This window comes from Dasypus novemcinctus, chromosome 8, assembly GCF_030445035.2.
Source record: "Dasypus novemcinctus isolate mDasNov1 chromosome 8, mDasNov1.1.hap2, whole genome shotgun sequence".
Classification (NCBI taxonomy): Eukaryota; Metazoa; Chordata; class Mammalia; order Cingulata; family Dasypodidae; genus Dasypus; species Dasypus novemcinctus.
In genome coordinates, this window is record NC_080680.1 from 42,344,445 (window position 1) to 42,361,448 (window position 17,004).

General features: G+C 41.1%; 1 protein-coding gene across 1 annotated transcript in view; it reads left to right on the forward strand.

Annotated features, from left to right (window-relative positions):
• Nucleotides 1-17,004, forward strand: part of DMRT1 (doublesex and mab-3 related transcription factor 1) — a 110,183-nt gene that overhangs the window by 47,656 nt on the left and 45,523 nt on the right. The window contains exon 4 of the mRNA XM_058302915.1: nt 13,392-13,536. Coding sequence (XP_058158898.1) covers nt 13,392-13,536 — 145 coding nt within the window. The remainder of the gene's footprint in view (nt 1-13,391; nt 13,537-17,004) is intronic.

A 17,004-nucleotide genomic window follows, 5' to 3' on the forward strand; every position in this document is an offset into this window, starting at 1 on the left:
GAAAACGCGCTCCCTCGTGAGTGTTTCTGGGATGGGCCTGCAGCCCCCTCAGCCTGCCCTGGGTCTTTAGGGCCAGGTAGGACTGCTTGGAAAGTCCTTGACTGCCACGCCCACCCAGCCTGCCTGGGCTGTGTCTTTACACTGCCTCCTCTTTTCCAGCTCCATGGGAGAGCCCCGTGGTGGTGGGGGCTGGGGGCCAAGTCAGGGCTTACACCTGGCTCCAACCCAGGGAGACAGTTGTCATTATTATTACATTAAAATAAAAAAGATAGGTTAGGGAGGAGGCAGTAGAATGCAAAGCCCACTTGCAATGTTTAAGACAAAATAGGAGACTTGAGATACATTTTTGTGCTGGCTTCAGACAACTGACCTGCACTATCAGGGCTCCTAGGATGATGTGCACTTGGTAGTTCCCACTCCTGGGTGATTCTGGGCTGAGGAAGTTGAAGTGACTTGTCCAAGGAATGTAGCTGGTCAGTGGAGAGCCAAGGCCTTCTCACCTGGATCCACTGGGCTGCCGACCCAATCCCATCTCTCACCTCACTGACAGGTTAAAGTAGCTCTGGCTTCCCTTTTATAGTCAGTCTAGTTATTGGCCCCTCTTTGTTGGTAGACAGGCAGTGATGGCTTTATCCTGTGTGAGGGGAGGGGTGGTGATGATAGAGTTTGCAAGGAGACATAAAAGGAATTTATAGAGACATATACAGTTAAAAAAGAGTAAACTGTTTCCTTCATCAGGAAAGGAAAAATTAAACTTGATGTTGTATTTGCTTTGGACTATGTTGTGGTTTTGTAAACAACTATATTTTGTTTTTTACAGGCAAATTATAGACACAAAAATTTCTTTTATATATATATTTTTTATTAGAGAAGTTGTTGGTTTACAGAAAAATCATGCATAAAATACAGAGTTTCCAAATACTATTATTTGGAAATACTATTATTAACACCTTGCATTTAGTGTGGTACCTTTGTTACAATTTGGACATATAAATTTCTGTTGATAACTGAAAGAGTTATTTTTATACAAGTTCTATTGCTGTGATATTTATTTAGTATCTTGCCACTTTTTAAGTGAACTCTGTAATTATAATAACTTTATAATTGCTTATTTTGGCATTTAAAGGCATGGTCATTTCATAGAAAAATGTTTTTCTTCCCTTTAAATGCTTCCAGTTTTAATTTATATTTCTTGGCACATTATTTGGTGTAGATAGCAATGGTGGCTGCTGGTGTCAGTTCACTATTAACCAGTGCTGGTTTCCAGAGAAATGAAGACAATAAGGACTAGTGAGTTTTTATTAAAGATAAATTACTCAATTTAAAAACCTGGTTTTATTGAGACTGTACACTTCCAACTTTAAAAAATACTAAAAGCTGATTCTATTAGATGACAGTATTTCTTTCTTTGTAAATGTCCTTCCTTGGCAATATAAAAAGTGGGCAGCCCTATGCCTATCTCTCCCCCCTACTCTTTTTTTTTTTTTTGCATTTTACTGGTCTGTTAAATCCAGGAAGAGTCTGGAAACCACTGCATCCATTGCTGGTCACCACAGCAGTGAAATGATTTAGGGTCTTCAGTTTGCTTCTTTTAGGGTCTTTAATTGCCTCAACCTAATCCTCAACTTTGGTCTTTTCCTTCCTTTCTTTGGTGGTCCTGTGTACCCCCTCATACCAGGAGTGTATGTTTGTGAAACCCCTTCACATGCATCCCAAGTGGGTAGAGGCAGTGATGGGGCCTGCGAGCCGGGAAGGTCAGCCTGAGAGGATCTTCTCGAAGAGACTAAAACATGGTGATGGGCCATATGAAGGTTGTAACCAGTGAAATGAGGGAATCAGGCTCCCCCAGCTTTGGGGGATTGGTTGTCTGTCATGTGAACTTTCCGTAAAATGGCCTCTCAGGTCGTAGCCTCGTCTATAATTTTCTCTTCTGAAACATATAATTCCTCATTGCAGTCTTCTCTTTTGAGGAGAATTAATAAACTCAGTTCTCCTGGGCCTTTACAGCGTATTCTTAATCTGCGGGGAGACCGACTTCTGCTGCCAGCTAGCCCTGTGATGAGCAGCGGCTGCTCTTTGCCTTCCTGTAAGCCGCACAGACACTGAGCTCCGCGGGTGAATGCAGTCCCGGCTCCCCATGTCTAAGCCGTCACCTTATTTTATATACACTTTCACAAAGGAAAGTGAGCTTCATCGTGACAAATGATGATCGTGACATCACATTTTTATTGCATCTTTCCCTAAAGAAATTGCTGTTTTGTTCCATGGACGATGAGAGTATAATCTGTGTGTATGCTTTTCATCTTGCAGCCAGGGCAGTTGTTTCTAAGACCTGGTGACTGCGGTAACGATATTCCCTGTAGGTGTTTGTCTCGAGCCAAAGCTAAAGGAGATGATGGGGATTTTAGAAGCCGGAGCCAGGCAGATGGTGAGAGATGTAGCTGAGGTATATCCCTTGACTACAGCAGTTTACAGTGGAGACATTTTTGCAGAATGTTTTGGTTAAAAATGTATGTATTACAGAAGAAAGTTGAACTGGCCTCTGGAACGGTGGAGAACTGGGGAGCAGGCAGCTCTGACCCTGAGAGAATATCTGGGGGCAGTGTTAGCTACAGTCTGAGGAACCACTCTCCTGGGCTGCCTGAAGCGGCCCAGTGGCAACCTAGGAAATCCAGGTAGATTATGGCCTCTGGATTTCAGGAACCTTTGCAAGACGCATATGAGGCCTGGGCTCTTCAGAGGTTTGCTTCTATGCTCACATGAATTCAGTTTGTTCTGGAATGAGCTGGAAACCTTGGAAAGGGCTAAGGTACTCTAGGGATTGCTCCGCAATTGAATTAGAAGCAGAAAAAAGTATATTATCAGGCTGTTGCCTCTTAGAGGTTGTTACATTACCCACTCTCCAACACAGTAGCATTGGTTTAGTAAATAATGCAGTCATCTGGAGATTTTGTAATCTGCTTGAAAATTAGATAATTAGGCCACATATTTTGAAAACTTTTGTATTGATGTAATTCAGCTAGTGGAGAAAATCTTATTTGCTATTTTTTTCCCCATTAGGTTACTTTTTCCCCTCTGTAAAGTATAATAGATGTGAATATGACCTCAAGGTAATTGCTTTTCAGAATATTTAAGTACATGAATGAAGGATTTTCAGATTTCTTGGGAGTCCATATTTCTATGATCTATTAAGTGCCCCTTTTAAATTGAGCTAAGACCAAAATCGAGGGAATGCATAATTGGGACTGATTTGCCTTATTTGTTTATGATATTAGGAATATGATAGTAGAACCATTGTAAGAATAGATTTATGAAAAATCCCCACCATATTTCATGCATTCATTGATTCAGTGAATGTCCACTGAGTGCCTGCTCTGTGCCAGGGGCTGTGCCAGGCAATCCCTGCCCTGAGGGAGCTCACAGTAGAGAGAAAGAAAACTCAAACAACACACATAATTCTAATTGCTACTGTGGAGTCCGTAGGTGTCCCAGGGAGATGCCTCTGAAACCATGGGCGCTGTGCAGGTGTGTGCCAAGGGGTAGGACAGGAGAGTTCATTACTGCTCTGGTTTAGAATTGCCAGTGCCTGGTGGTAATTAAAAGCTGATTGACATGAGTGGGTTTTATTACTGTTTGTAAATTCTCCCCTGGCAGTGCACCTCCTTATCGCTCTCAGCACCCCCTCCAGCCCTGTGGTCCTCACTCACACTTGGGGTGAACAACCTTCTGGAGGGGTGGAGCATTTCATGAGAAACATTATCTCCTTTGTTTTTTTTTTTTCACTTTTTAGAAAAATTTTGATGAACCTTACCATTGATACATGAACATACATAAACAGTAAGTGTGTAGTAAAAGTTGTGAACTCGCAAAACAAATACGCATACATTACCCCATTACCAACACCTGGCATTATTGTGAAACATTTGTTACAAATTATGAAAAAATATCATCAAAATCTTACTGCTAGCATAGTCCATGTCTTAACATTTGGTGTATTTTTCCCCCAACCCACCCTATATGTTTTTAAAACATATTTTTATTACGGAAGTTGTGAACTTACAAAACAATCATGCATATTTGCAGAATTCCCATAAAACACCCCTCAAGTGACACACCACACCGTATTGGAACGTTTGTTATAGATTATGAGATAATATCCCCAGACTATTACCACCAGCCACAGTGCGTAGCATACATTTAGCGCTCTTTTTCATTTTCGGGAGTTGTTGATGACTGTGTCAGTTTCTTTACTTGTGATTGGCTTGTTGAGGCTTTTATTTCTTCTCGGGTCAGTGTGGGTTGTTCATACGTTCCTAGGAATTTTTCCATTTCTAGTTTTTTCCATTGCCTAGTTTTTTTCATTGTCTAGTTTTTTGGTGTACAGTTGTTCGTAGTATCCTCTTATGTTCTCTTTTATTTCTGTGGGGTCAGTAGCAATGTCCCCATTTTCATTTCTCATTTCATTTATTTGTACATTCTCTCATTTTTCCTTTGTGGAGTTTAGTTAAGGGTTTGTCAATTTTGTTAATCTTCTTGAAGAATTAACTTTTGGTTTTGCTAATTGTCTTGTTTTTTGTTTTCGATTTCATTTATGTCTTCTCTGATCTTTATTTCATTCCCTTAACTTGCTTTGGGATTAGTTTGTCCTCCTTTTATTTTTCACACCTTTTTCCACCACATTCCTTCTCACGAACATTCCTGTTAGTGATTCCCAGTCCTCATTAACCAGTACTGGGAGATGGCAGATATAAAATAGCCATAACTTGAGTATTTGTATAAAACCAAAAAATGTAGCAGCCTGGAACTTTTCCTGTATGTGTGTGTGTGTGTTTAGTAATGGCAGTGTAGGATGTGGAATAGGTTTTTCAACTTTTTAAAATTTGAAAAGTAGAAAAATTTTAGACCATAGATTTTCTCTTTAGACCATCAAAGAGCTTATATATGTAAAGTAATTTTTAAAGTATTTAATGTGAAGGTTTTTCTGTCTGTCTCTCTGTCAGAAGATCCCAGACATTCCTTCAAAAGGGCTAAAAGTTAGTTGATAACAAAAGAGGGTCCTCAAGAGTGACCACCCACCCTTCCATGGCTGCTCCTGTGGCAGAAAATTGAAGGTACCCGAGATGCACTTGACAATCAGCCACGTAACGTTGGGCACTTGATGCCTAATACTCCGTGTAATTCTTCAACACAGCCCTGGCAGTGATATCCCTTTTTGCAGGTGAGGAAATTGACACTGGGAAGGTTAGCTTTGCCAGCATCATGCTGCTGGCAGGTGGGGTAGCTGGAGTTTGAACAGTGGCTGGTCTAACCACAGAGGGTGCATTCATTCCCAGGATGCCCCTGCCTGCCTTGTGGTGCAGCATGCATTTCTTCATCTACTTGTGTTAACCTTGGAACTCCAAGGAGCCACTAAACCTACTATTGACCCTCAAGCATGTTTGTGTGCCCGTCCAGAAATGGTGCGTGCTTACATGTGCACTTCCATGTACGTTAGGGAAGCCCGGTTTTGGTCATTCTTGGGTCATTTTGGTAACTGTCAGCAGTCGCCAGTCTGCATGCAAATGTTTATTACCAGTTGGGGTGAAGTATGTGAGCGCATGCATGGGCTTAGGCTAGAAGGTGGTCCCAGATGATCTCACCTTGCCCTCCAGGCAGTATATCATGTTCAGTACTCATAAGATACCCTTCACACTGCTGATTTATGCTAAAAGTATCCTAATGTTTCTGACAGCTCATGTGTGACATGAATATAATCCATATTTCTTACAACAGCTAACCTGAGTGGCTTATTTCCTGATACTGCTGATAGGGCTATATCTCTTGGTGTCTCAGCCGTTGAGATTCTGATGGTAACATATTGTCTATGGGTCACTAGTTTTGTCTAAAACTGTAGGTTGGAACAGAGTAGCAAAGGTTAATTAAGTTTGTCCATCAAGATGGGAACAGATATGGATGCCTCTGATTTTTCCTGTACTAAAATCGAAGTTCCTGCAAAGTGGCTTTGGTCTTCTTTTTCTTCTCTTTTTCTTCGGGCTATCAGAAAAAATTTCTTATTCATTCTAGAAGCATTGAAAACATGAAGAATTGTTAAAAGCCAATGGCAGCGAGTAGGTCTTTGCAATTAACAAATATTTTAGTTTAGAACTATGATGGTAGCTTGGTTCAGTGGAGAGAAAGATGAGGAGCTTCAGAGGCAGACTTACATTGAACCTTGCCCTCTCTATCTAATCACTTTGTGAGCAGAACCAAGTTATCTGCTTGCGCTAAGCAGTTTCTTCTCGTGTTAATGATTATTCCGTTATGATGACTCCAGATAACTAACGCACCAGGCGCCCACAGTGTGCTCCCAGTAAATTTTCACTTTTTCCCTCTGAAATCCCGTTAGTCAACGCCCAGACTTTCCCAGGAAAAGTACCATAAGAATGACCCACTTCTCAGCAGTTAAAGCCCCTTCACCCATCTTACGAGGTGTTAATTATGATGCTTTTGAAAACTTGACCTGGTTGAGAGAGTGCACAGGTAGGAGAGTGTCTTGATGGTTACTAACCAGATTTTAAAAATACCAAGTGCCTTGCAGGTTTTAATGCATTTTCCCTACACTGTTTTGTTGAAGCTGTTTTCTCTTGGCTTTTGCATGAATAATATTTGCATTTCTGCCTGGCTGTACATGAATTCAGTTGGGAAGCCAGGGACTGTTTTTCAGATTCGTGAATCAGACTGATGTAAGTTTCTGATCCAGGAACTAGAAAATCATGCAGAGAGACTTGTGATTTGGGAAGAGGAGGGAGGCACTGAGCTAGTCCCAGCCAGAGACACTCTCCAAACTGGTCACCTCTTTCCTCTGAGTACCCCCTGAAATGCACTGAGACCCTTCCAGGCTCTAGGAAAAGGAAACAATTTTTTCCTTAACTTGGCTTTTTCTTACTATATCCTTATCTTTAAAGGTACTTGCTTCTCTTTACATTTATAGGTCAATCTTGGAAGCATTTTAGACTAAGATCCACAGTAAGGAATATTTGATATCGTGATCTAGTATACATCTATACGTACACACACGCAAAGAAAAAGTTCGTAAAACAACCTTACCTATATTATGTGCAGTGGATTCTTGTGTTTTCTATTCTATTTTATTCTATTCTATTCCATTGCTGTACCATTCTTCTGAAAAATACATGCTGATTGCAACCCAGTGAATTATTTTAAGACCCGTAAGGGGTCTCGGTCCTTCATTTCAGAAAACTGTCTGGAAGACTAAACTTTGTTCTATCAAAACTGCTGATCCAGATGCAGAACAACCAATTGAGCGAAACTAGTCCAAAAAAACTAATATGGGTTTTAAAAATGTAATACTATTAATCAGTTATCTTAATTGCTGTTTTAATTAAGACAGACAAAATGGGCCACCAATAGATAGAAGTTTAATACTGATGCCATATGGACTTTCCTGTCCCTTAAAATGTATCCAGGATTGATGGGAATGTCCACTCCATTCCTTGTCTAGGGTTTCTGGGAACTGGGGGAGTCCTTGCTTTATGTTTCCTTGGCCAGTTTTGGGTACACATTTACAAATGACTTGCTGATTTTACCATTGTGCCTCTTGTGCTGTTTTTCTTTTTTAAAAATCTGCTCTGATATCAATCCAGACCTGGAATTTAGCTCCTTCATTTCTCATCGAAAAGTCTCACGCAAGTGTGTTTGTGTGTTTGCATATGCCACAGACTTTCTAAAGCTTTGGGAAACATGAGGTTTACAACTTAAACCATATTAGAAATGCCATTTTAAAAATTGTTTGGCCTCTGCCATATTAGACAAGCATCCTCTCCCTCCTGTCTTCTCCATCCTGCTACTCCTGCCCCCTCCTCCATCCCTCCCAAAGCTCTGCTCCTTCAGCATCTCAGTGCTGATCCTCAAACACTGCACCTCCCCCCTGCACATGGACAGGCTCCACCCTGGGCTTTGCGGGGCCCCTTACAGGGACCTGAGCACCCATCTCCCTTTCTTAGAGGGTAAGGAGCATTCCATAATGTGACCACCTAGGGGAAAGCAAGGTGAGCTCAATGTAGGAAATTAAAGTTAGGAGAGAGAAAACAGATCACCAGAGGACCAGAAGGAAGTAAGGAAGGACAGATTTCCCCCGTAGGGTAATGGATTAGATGTACAGGGTTCAGCACTTGGCTTGCAAATTTCTCGATAATCAGACCTCTTGGAAGTGTCTGTTAATAGCAATCATTCTTCACCTATGTTTTAAAAATACTTATTTTAAACTGTGAGGCGTGGAATCCCAGAGGATGAATGAAGTGTGTATTTTAGGAGGTGAATGGGCCCTTGCCTGGCCCAGGTGAGGTCTGTGGACTAGCACAGCTCAGTGTGTGATTAGATGAGTGTGGGAAGAGGCATCCCTTTCAGTAATTTTGAAAAGAAGCTTATATTTAAAAATTAAAGAAATCTTTTTTTCCCCACCCTTTGGGATGGCTGCCTTGTCTGTTTACTCGTTGTTTTTGCTTGCTGTTTGTTTTTTTTTTTGGTGCTCATTGTGTTTTTTTCCCCTCTTTCTCTCTTCAGGAGGCACTGGGAACTAAACCTGGGATCTCCCATGTGGGAGGTGGGTGCTCAACTGTTTGAGCCACATCTGTTCCCTGCTTGTTTGCTTTTTGCTCATTGTCTGCTTGTTTTGCTCATTGTCTTGGTCATTGTTTTTGCTTGTTGTCTGCTCATTGTTGTTTTTTTGGCTCATTGTCTGCTCATTGTTTGTCTTCTTTAGGGGGCATGGGGAACTGAACCTGGGACCTCCCATGTGGGCGGTGGGCGCTCAATTGCTTGAGCCACATCTGCTCTCTGAAAGAAATCTTTTACTATGGGTGCAAGTCTGCCCCAACCTTACTCTCAGTGTCACCCAGAGACTTAGAATTCCAGAGTGAGAGAAACTTGCTTTCTTTTATCAAAGGTTTTTCTGTTCAGTAAAACCAAAGGTTTATCCGAAATGTGGCTTTTATAATTTAAAAGCTGGTAAAACACACATCAGTGCTAAGGGAATCTTCCCATGAAATATCAGAGTTTACAATTAGCACTTTGGAATTTTATCCCATAGAGTAACTCTTCATGAAGGCTGTTCCCTTTCTTATGTAAACTCTATAATTTTATGCAGCTGAGCCACATGTAATATACAACCGGACAATTTGGTTGTCAGGAATCTCTTTTAGTCATTATCTGGATGGAGTGTTCAGACATGAGACCAGACATTCTTCCTGTCTGAAGAATTAATAGACACCAATGAAGAATATTTAAGGTTTCTTTTTAAAAGTGAGCTCAAACATTTTAATTTATTTTTTAGGGTTTTACTGTTACAATAAAACGGGGTGGCTAAGGCCTGTAAAAAGAAACCTATGGTTCAGATAGATTGTCATGTATATTCTAAATGCTCTAATAAAACAAAATGCAAAGATCTTAGCTTTTCCGCCAGAGTCAATCCTAATACCACGCACGCCCTCTGCCAAGCTCAGCTCCCACCTGTGGGCCATGCTCTGTATTGGAGACTTGGGATGGGTAATAAGGTTATAAAACAGGCTTCTTGCTTGCCAGCCACCAAATGTTAATAATAATAGTAGTCATAATTCACTGGAATCCTGGGTTTTAGGTTTTGCTTGGTTTGTTTGTTTAATTTAAAGGAATTTAAAGGAATAAAAAAATAAACTTAAAATCTTGACAAAAAACAAGGCAGCACTGCATAAAGGAAAAAAAATGACCTCCCTTTAGCAGAATTGGAACCGTTTTTCGAGTTTGTGTAGAGCTTCTCTCCTTCAGCAGAACTTTGCTGATGTCTTTCAGCTCAAGGGGGCCATTAGATTAGGTTAAAGAAGAGTTTCTCAGTCCGGGCACCACTGAGATTTGGGGCTGCATAATTCTTTGTTGTGGGGTGCTGTCTTGTGCACTTAGGAGTTTAGTAGCATCCCTGGCCTCCACCCACTAGGTGCCCCAAGCATCCCCACCCCACAAATGTTGTGACAATCACAGGTGTCTTCAGATATTGCCAAATGTCGCCTGGGAGAGAAAATTGTTCGTGTCGCCCCTCCCACCCCAAAACTACAACTTAAAAGTAAAACAGTAAGTTACATTACCCATTTAGTCTAAGCCAAAAAGTAGCAGGTTTGTGGGCGTTTTTTGGTTTGCTTTTGTTTTGATTTGTTTTAAAGTTAGCAGGGAGCAGGAAGTGATTTAGTGTTTTAAATTGCATTCTGCGGTGCCTTTTTCTGGGCTTTCTGTTTGGGTCACTATTCAGTTTAAACTTTGTGTTTCAGAGGCGTACACATACACTTGGAAATACATGGGACTGTCCTTATTGGAAATTGTCTCATGGATGGTGGTTTGTGGGTGATTCTTTGATTTGGCTGTAGTGGAAGCCATAGGTGGCTTCAGTAATTTTACATTTAATAACCCCAAATGAATTCTTGTAGTCAGACCCTTTGTATCTTTTTCTTCTTGTGCTGCAAGTCTTAGAGCTTAGAAATCATAGGGATTCATTGAGGGTAATCAAATGTTTGGGTACAGATAATAAGATTGCTATTTCCAAATAATCCTTGTTATTTCATAGAAAGGTATTCAGGGGGGAAATAAGCATATGCATGGATATGGAATTCTTTATTTCCCAGTAAACGTTAGTTTTTTAAAATGTACAGTTTGTCTGAATCTCTTTTTAATTAAGTACACATTGGGATTTGGGGACATTTAACCAGTCTGTTTCTCAGACTTAATTTTTTGCACTTTTTAGTTAATGCTGTGAATGTTGGGATCTTGTACTTTTCAGGAATGTGGAAAATGTGTTAGTAATTCTAGAGCAGCTGGTTCTCAATCTTGGCATCACATTAAAGTTACCTGGAGAGTTTTGAAAAAACCCAGGGCCCCAACCACATCTCAGACCAGGTAGATTAGAATCTCTGGGGGTGGGTTCCAGGCATCAGTGCTAAGTCCCTTCCCTTTATTCTACTGGAAGTTAAGGCTGAGAACCAGTGCCTATTTTTGTAAATAAAGACATGCCCATTCATTTCCCTCTTGTCTAGAGCAGGGGTTCTTAACGAGGAGTCTGTCAGCTTGAATTGAAATTTTTAAAAAACATTCCTGTGGGGGGGTGTTGGTGCAGGTGTGATATGTTTATTAAACACACGGCGGAGTGTGGACTTAGTAAAGAGGGCTGTGATTTTCACCTGGCTGGCTAACAGGTCATGGAACCAAAAAGGTTAAGAACCCCTGCTATAGAGGCAGAAACTGCCTTCAGATCACAGCGTGTTTGTGGTTATTATTACCCACTGCAGCTTTCTAGTTGCTAACAGATCTCTGAAAAATCGTTTAGCTTTGGGATCTTGTGTTTAAGAGTAAAAATAATGAAAATTTAAATATTATATTGACATAACTTTCCCCCTCCTCCAGTTCAAGTGGAAAACTGATGCTTAAAATGATTGGGAAGAAGAGTTTTAGGAGGGCCTCCCTTGGCCCTGGGCCCCCCGAGGCACAGGGCGGGAGACAAAGCATCATTTGTTCTAGGCCCTGGTCAGGACGACCAGCGAAACAGCAGCGCCTGTGAGCTAGTCAGAGAGGCTGACTCCAGGCCCGCCCCAGACCTACCCAGTCAGGACCTGCATTTTAGCAGGGACCCCAGGCCATTTGCATGCATGCAGAGAGCAGGGGAAGCTCTGGCCGAATTGACAGCTGGGTCCTGTGCAGTTAACCACCTTGGTTGTGACTTCCCTCTCAAATGATTGAATGGCTCCTGCAGGTGAGATGGGCCCCCCTGTTAAGGTGTTAGCCCGTTTTTCCCCTTTGGTTGTTTATTTCCAAGTCAGCTTGCTCTACCTCTGGTGTTTATTAAAGGCTTATATGATGGTAGAAAATGAGAATTAAATGTTCATGCTAAAAAACATATATTTTATATATTCCAAAGAAACAAATTAGAAAGGATGAAGGAAACTTGCCCAGGTAAACTTTACTTGAAAGTAAATAATCAAGAATAGTGGAGTCTTCTTTGCTTCCCTAAGATGAATCGATCAACCCTTTAAGGCAGGGGTTCCTAACCTTTTTTTGTTCCACGGACCCCTTTGCCAGGCAGGTAAAAACCAGGGCCCCTTACTAAGTCCACACTATACTGTGTGTTGTTTAATAAATATACCACACCCACACCAACACGTCCCCACAGGAATAATGTTTTCTCAAATTTCAGCTCAACCTCACAGACCCTGGTTAAGAACCCCTGCTTGAAAGCATACATTCATGATTAGGCGCAGTGGGAGGGTCAAAAAAACTAATGCTTTGCGCTTCTCAAATTATCATAGAGAAATCAGGGATTTAGGGCTTTCTTCCAAGTAACGCCACAATATTCAAAATACACTAAGGCCTGTACTCCGTGGAAAATTGTCCAGAATTTAGATGTGCATAGAAAGTTTTGTAGACGCCCAGTACCTAATTTTACCCTGCCAGGCTCCTGTCAAGGTAGTACTATTTTAAAGAGAGTGGCATTCTAAATATTTCATTTAAAATATGATTTAGAAATTATTTCTTAATTCTTGAACAGAAGTCTGAAGCTTTAGATCAGGTCTCTTTAGCTTTGAACAAGATGTCAGGAAGCTTCTGCTGCTACCCAGAGGTTAGGCAGGTACTGGGAAGTGCACCTGACCTAAAAGCGGCCCCATAGTCTGGAACGTGTAGCCCGGTTGCTACAAAGACTACCTGGCTGTTGAGTTCATGTGACAGCTGCCACTGAGGCTGGAGGGACAGCCTGGGCCTCCCTTCTGCCTTCCAAGTCTCACTCCTTTGGTCCTTTTAGCAGAATTCAGATCACCTCCAGAATCTACAAAAACAAGACCCATCCCAGGCTTCCGAAAAGCCCCTTGCATAGGCGGGGCGGGAATGCAACATGCTGAAAGCCAGCAGCTTCCATTTACACATGGTCTGCAGGCTCTGGTTTTTACAGTCATTTTTCATCTTCTCCTGACATTAACTCTGCAAGGTAGCCAGGGTAAGCTGCCAGTTTTACACACGAAGAGACACGTGAGGAGGTGGAATAACTTGCTCAGGGTCAAGCAGGCTCCTAGGTGTTGCCAGGAAGGTGTTGAGCAGTGCTCTCCCCTTTGCTACGACTCTCTCCTCTTTAGTGCTTGCTAATCGAGCATCATATGGCAGATGGAATTTTAGGAATATTTTAGAAGCGATCCCAAGATAGAAAAGCACCTTAGGTTGCACAGTGCTAGGATTTTGGGGACCAGTGTACTGGAGGGCCGTGATCATGGTCGAGGACAATTCCAACTTGAATAGGCTAGTCTCTTAATATAAAGAATCAGGTGGTTTTGTAATAATTGTGAAATGCTGTTTTGACCTCAACGTATATCTTTTTTTGTCTTCAGCAGATGAAAAACTCGGAGAACCGCCACGCAGTGAGTTCCCAGTACAGGATGCATTCTTACTATCCGCCTCCCTCTTACCTGGGCCAGAGCGTTTCCCAGATCTTCACCTTTGAGGAGGGCCCGTCTTACCCCGAAGCAAAAGCGACTGGTAAGTCTCTGGGTGTATGGACTAGATTGGGAGGGGACCGAGGATGAGTTCTCACACCGGATCACAAGCCTCTCTGCTTGTCCCTTAGTAGGAGTTGGAAATTTTATTGCTGTGTGAAACTTACTTAAGTATCATTTAAAGTATTTAGTTACAGAAGATTTTGCTTTGCTTGATTCTTAATACCAAGTTTTTCCTTTTGTATACCTAGAGTAATAAATAAGATGAAAGACTCCCATCAGATGCTAAAAATGTATTTTCTGGAGGATGAAATACAAGGGCACTGTAAATATGGATCGAGTTCTGATATTTTTGGTGATGTGGATTTTTGTATCTTGAATAATTGAAGCTGTAGTCACTTTGGAGGGGGAGGGGAAGTAACACAATGAAACATTTTTTAATACGATAGATCTCAGACTTTATGTAGTAGCAATGCAAATAACTCTGATATAATGGCTTTAAAATAAAAAATGTCTGCTTAATGAACCAATGCACTTTGAAATAAACAATTCCTCAACTTCAATTTTAACCTTCTCCCCACATTTACATTGTGATGATAGGCAGGTCTTTTATGACTGCTGTGTTTCCAGATCCTGTTTTTAACTAGTTTATATTTAAGCATCATCTTTTGACCTAGGAAAGTGGGATGTATACACAATCAAGGCAGGAAGTAGAAATCAAGGCAATAGTGAGTGATTTAGAAGAGAAACTGATCTGTTAGAACTTACCCTGTAATAAATAGAAGAAGTTTGATTTTTTTAAGTACTCAACTCTGTATGCAGAACTAATTTCTTGGTAAAGCAAATCTTTAGAGAATGAAAATCAGAACCATGCTTTGATTTCCAAATTCAGGACAACAAAGTTTAAAAAAACCAGACAAGTATACTTTATCATATGAAAATAAAATAAAGGACTCCCATTAATATGGAATAGATAGGGCAAGGAATTGATTAATTTGAACTGTAGAGACTGAAGTACACATTATTGATTGCACTTTCACTTTCACTAATGGTCAAGAACAACTCTGTATTATAAATATTCATGCTGTATCATACAATATATACCCATCTAGGGTCCTCTTTTACTGCCTTTGATTCTAGATATTTATCTAGATTGTGAGTTCCTGAAGGACAAAGAACATGTGTTATCTCACATACCTTTTTACGTACCACCATGGTTTTTATTTGTTAATATGTGTTAAATGAACAAATGAATTGGGTATTATTTTTAAGTGAGCTTGCCCTGTAAGGCCCCACAAGCAAGCAAGGTCAAGTCCCTAATTGCTGTCCATGTAATAGAGCCAGTGCACAATTTGGGGATGAAGCAGTTAAAGAGATGTTTGTTCATACAGAGAAGTAGGAATGAAACCCACTTTGAGGAGGAAATTGCCGGTGCTGCTTGCTCCAGGAGTAATGGAATATTTTCAGAAGGACTGGCACTCTTGAGACAAAGGTGTAAATTTAGAACAGGGCAGTAAGACAAAAAGATAAGAGGAAATTTATTAGAGCAGAGAGGAACGAATTTGGAGAGGAGCAGTAGACATTTGAATTTATGGCAGAAAAAAGAGACTCAGAAGGAAAGAGGTTACAGTCCAAGAAAGAAGAAACTAGCTGTACGGTTGTTCATAGGGAGAGACCGAGTGAAATATTGAACTAGAATTTCTTTATAAACTTTTCTGACAATGTGTATGTTTGAAAATATGGTGTATGAGGAAGGTCTAGACTTAACCTTTGGGTTCCCCTGTAATTCAGTAAGAGTTCATCAGTAGGGCTAAGCTTCAGAATGAGTTAGCTACGAGCAACTACAGTAACATGAATTTCAGTGGTAACTATTCTAGAATTCTCATGTAGAAGGAGAACGTAAATTAATGGAAAATGCAAGCCCCAGTTAATTTTTAAAATAGAATTCTGGCTTGATTGCTTCCAAATGTGTCATATCTTGGGCATCTACATTGCAGGAAACTTTTACAGAGCAGGTGGGATCAGGGATCAGTTTGGACACCCCAGGAGTCATCTCTTGGGGCAGCGGACCCTCATTTTCATCAGCAGCACTGACACAGGGGAATTGTGGGGGAAGTTAGGCTCTTCTGGTAAGACTCAGTCTAGTGGCAGAATATGGTGGGTGGGGATAGGGGCATCCACATGTTCATTTGTGAGATGTGGTCAAGTGCAGGCTGATGTTTCATTTTGACTCTGTCCAGTTTGACTTGAGGCCCTTTTTTTGGCTCCTTGAATAAATAGTGAGTTGTAATAACATACCATTTGTTCTAAGTGGGGACTTCTAAACAGTTTCAAAAACAGTTTCTTCAAACTGTTTTCTTTGAAGTCTTATTTTAAAATTTACCCATTAAGTTCCATTTATTTTCTTCAGTTTCTTTAAAGTAAATTTAAGCTTAGTCTCTCTTTACAATCTGAAGAAATGAGTCCAGGTTCAAAACATCCTTCTGATGATGCTGAGGATTACATCCTGCAGATTGAAAGTTGGGGGGAAATTACAGGGAAAGTTTTCCTTTTGGTGTGTTGCTACTATTTTATGTTTTTCTTTGTAAAAAGGGTAGGAGCCACTCCCTTTCCTTTCTGTATACTGAACAGGATAAGATAGGTACGAGACTTGACAGGACAGGATCATGTAGCATATGTTAAGCCATTGCAGAGACCATGGTGAGGTGGGAAGCCATTGGAAGGTTTTGAGAAAAGGCTGCCTTGTGATGTTTAAAGAATATTCTAACTCCTGTGTTAAAAAATAACCTCTAGCGATGCAAGGGTAGAAGCAGTTAGAAGGCTATTATGGTAATTCTGGCAAAAGATAATTGTGGCGTAGTCAGGGTAGGAGCATGGTGGTGGTGGAAAGTGGCTGAATTCTAGATAGAGTTTGAACATAGAGCCACCAGGGTGGGTGATGGATTTGGGGTGTGACGACAAGAGAAGAGTGAAGGTTGGTCCATGCTTTTTGACCTGACCAAGTAGAAGACTGGAGTTTCCATTTAATGAGGTGAAGATGACTATGGGAAAAACAGATTTGTGTGAATTAAGGATTTAAATTTGCACTCCTTAGATTTGAAATGTTCCCAAGTCATCCCAGTGGAGTTGTCACGTAGGAGCTGGACATATGCATCTAGAGTTCAGGGGAGATATCCTTGTTGGAAAGAAACATTTGGTAGTTTTCAGTGCACACGTGTTATGTGAAGTGAAGGTGGATAAGTCACCTAGAGGAGTGAGTGACAGAGAAGGTTAAAGATCTGAGGGCCGGGCCCTGGGCATCCAGTGTTTAGAGGTCTGCTAGTTGAGGGGGGGACCAGCAGAGGAAAGAAATAAGAAGTAAGGAGCAGCCTGTGAAGTAGGAGGAGAACTGAGGGTGATTTGGTGTCTTGGAAGCCAAATAAAGTATTTCAAGAATGAGGCAGTGATGAACCGATCCAAATGATGCTGATAGGTCGACCCACATGAGGCCTGGAATTACGCTTGGGATGTC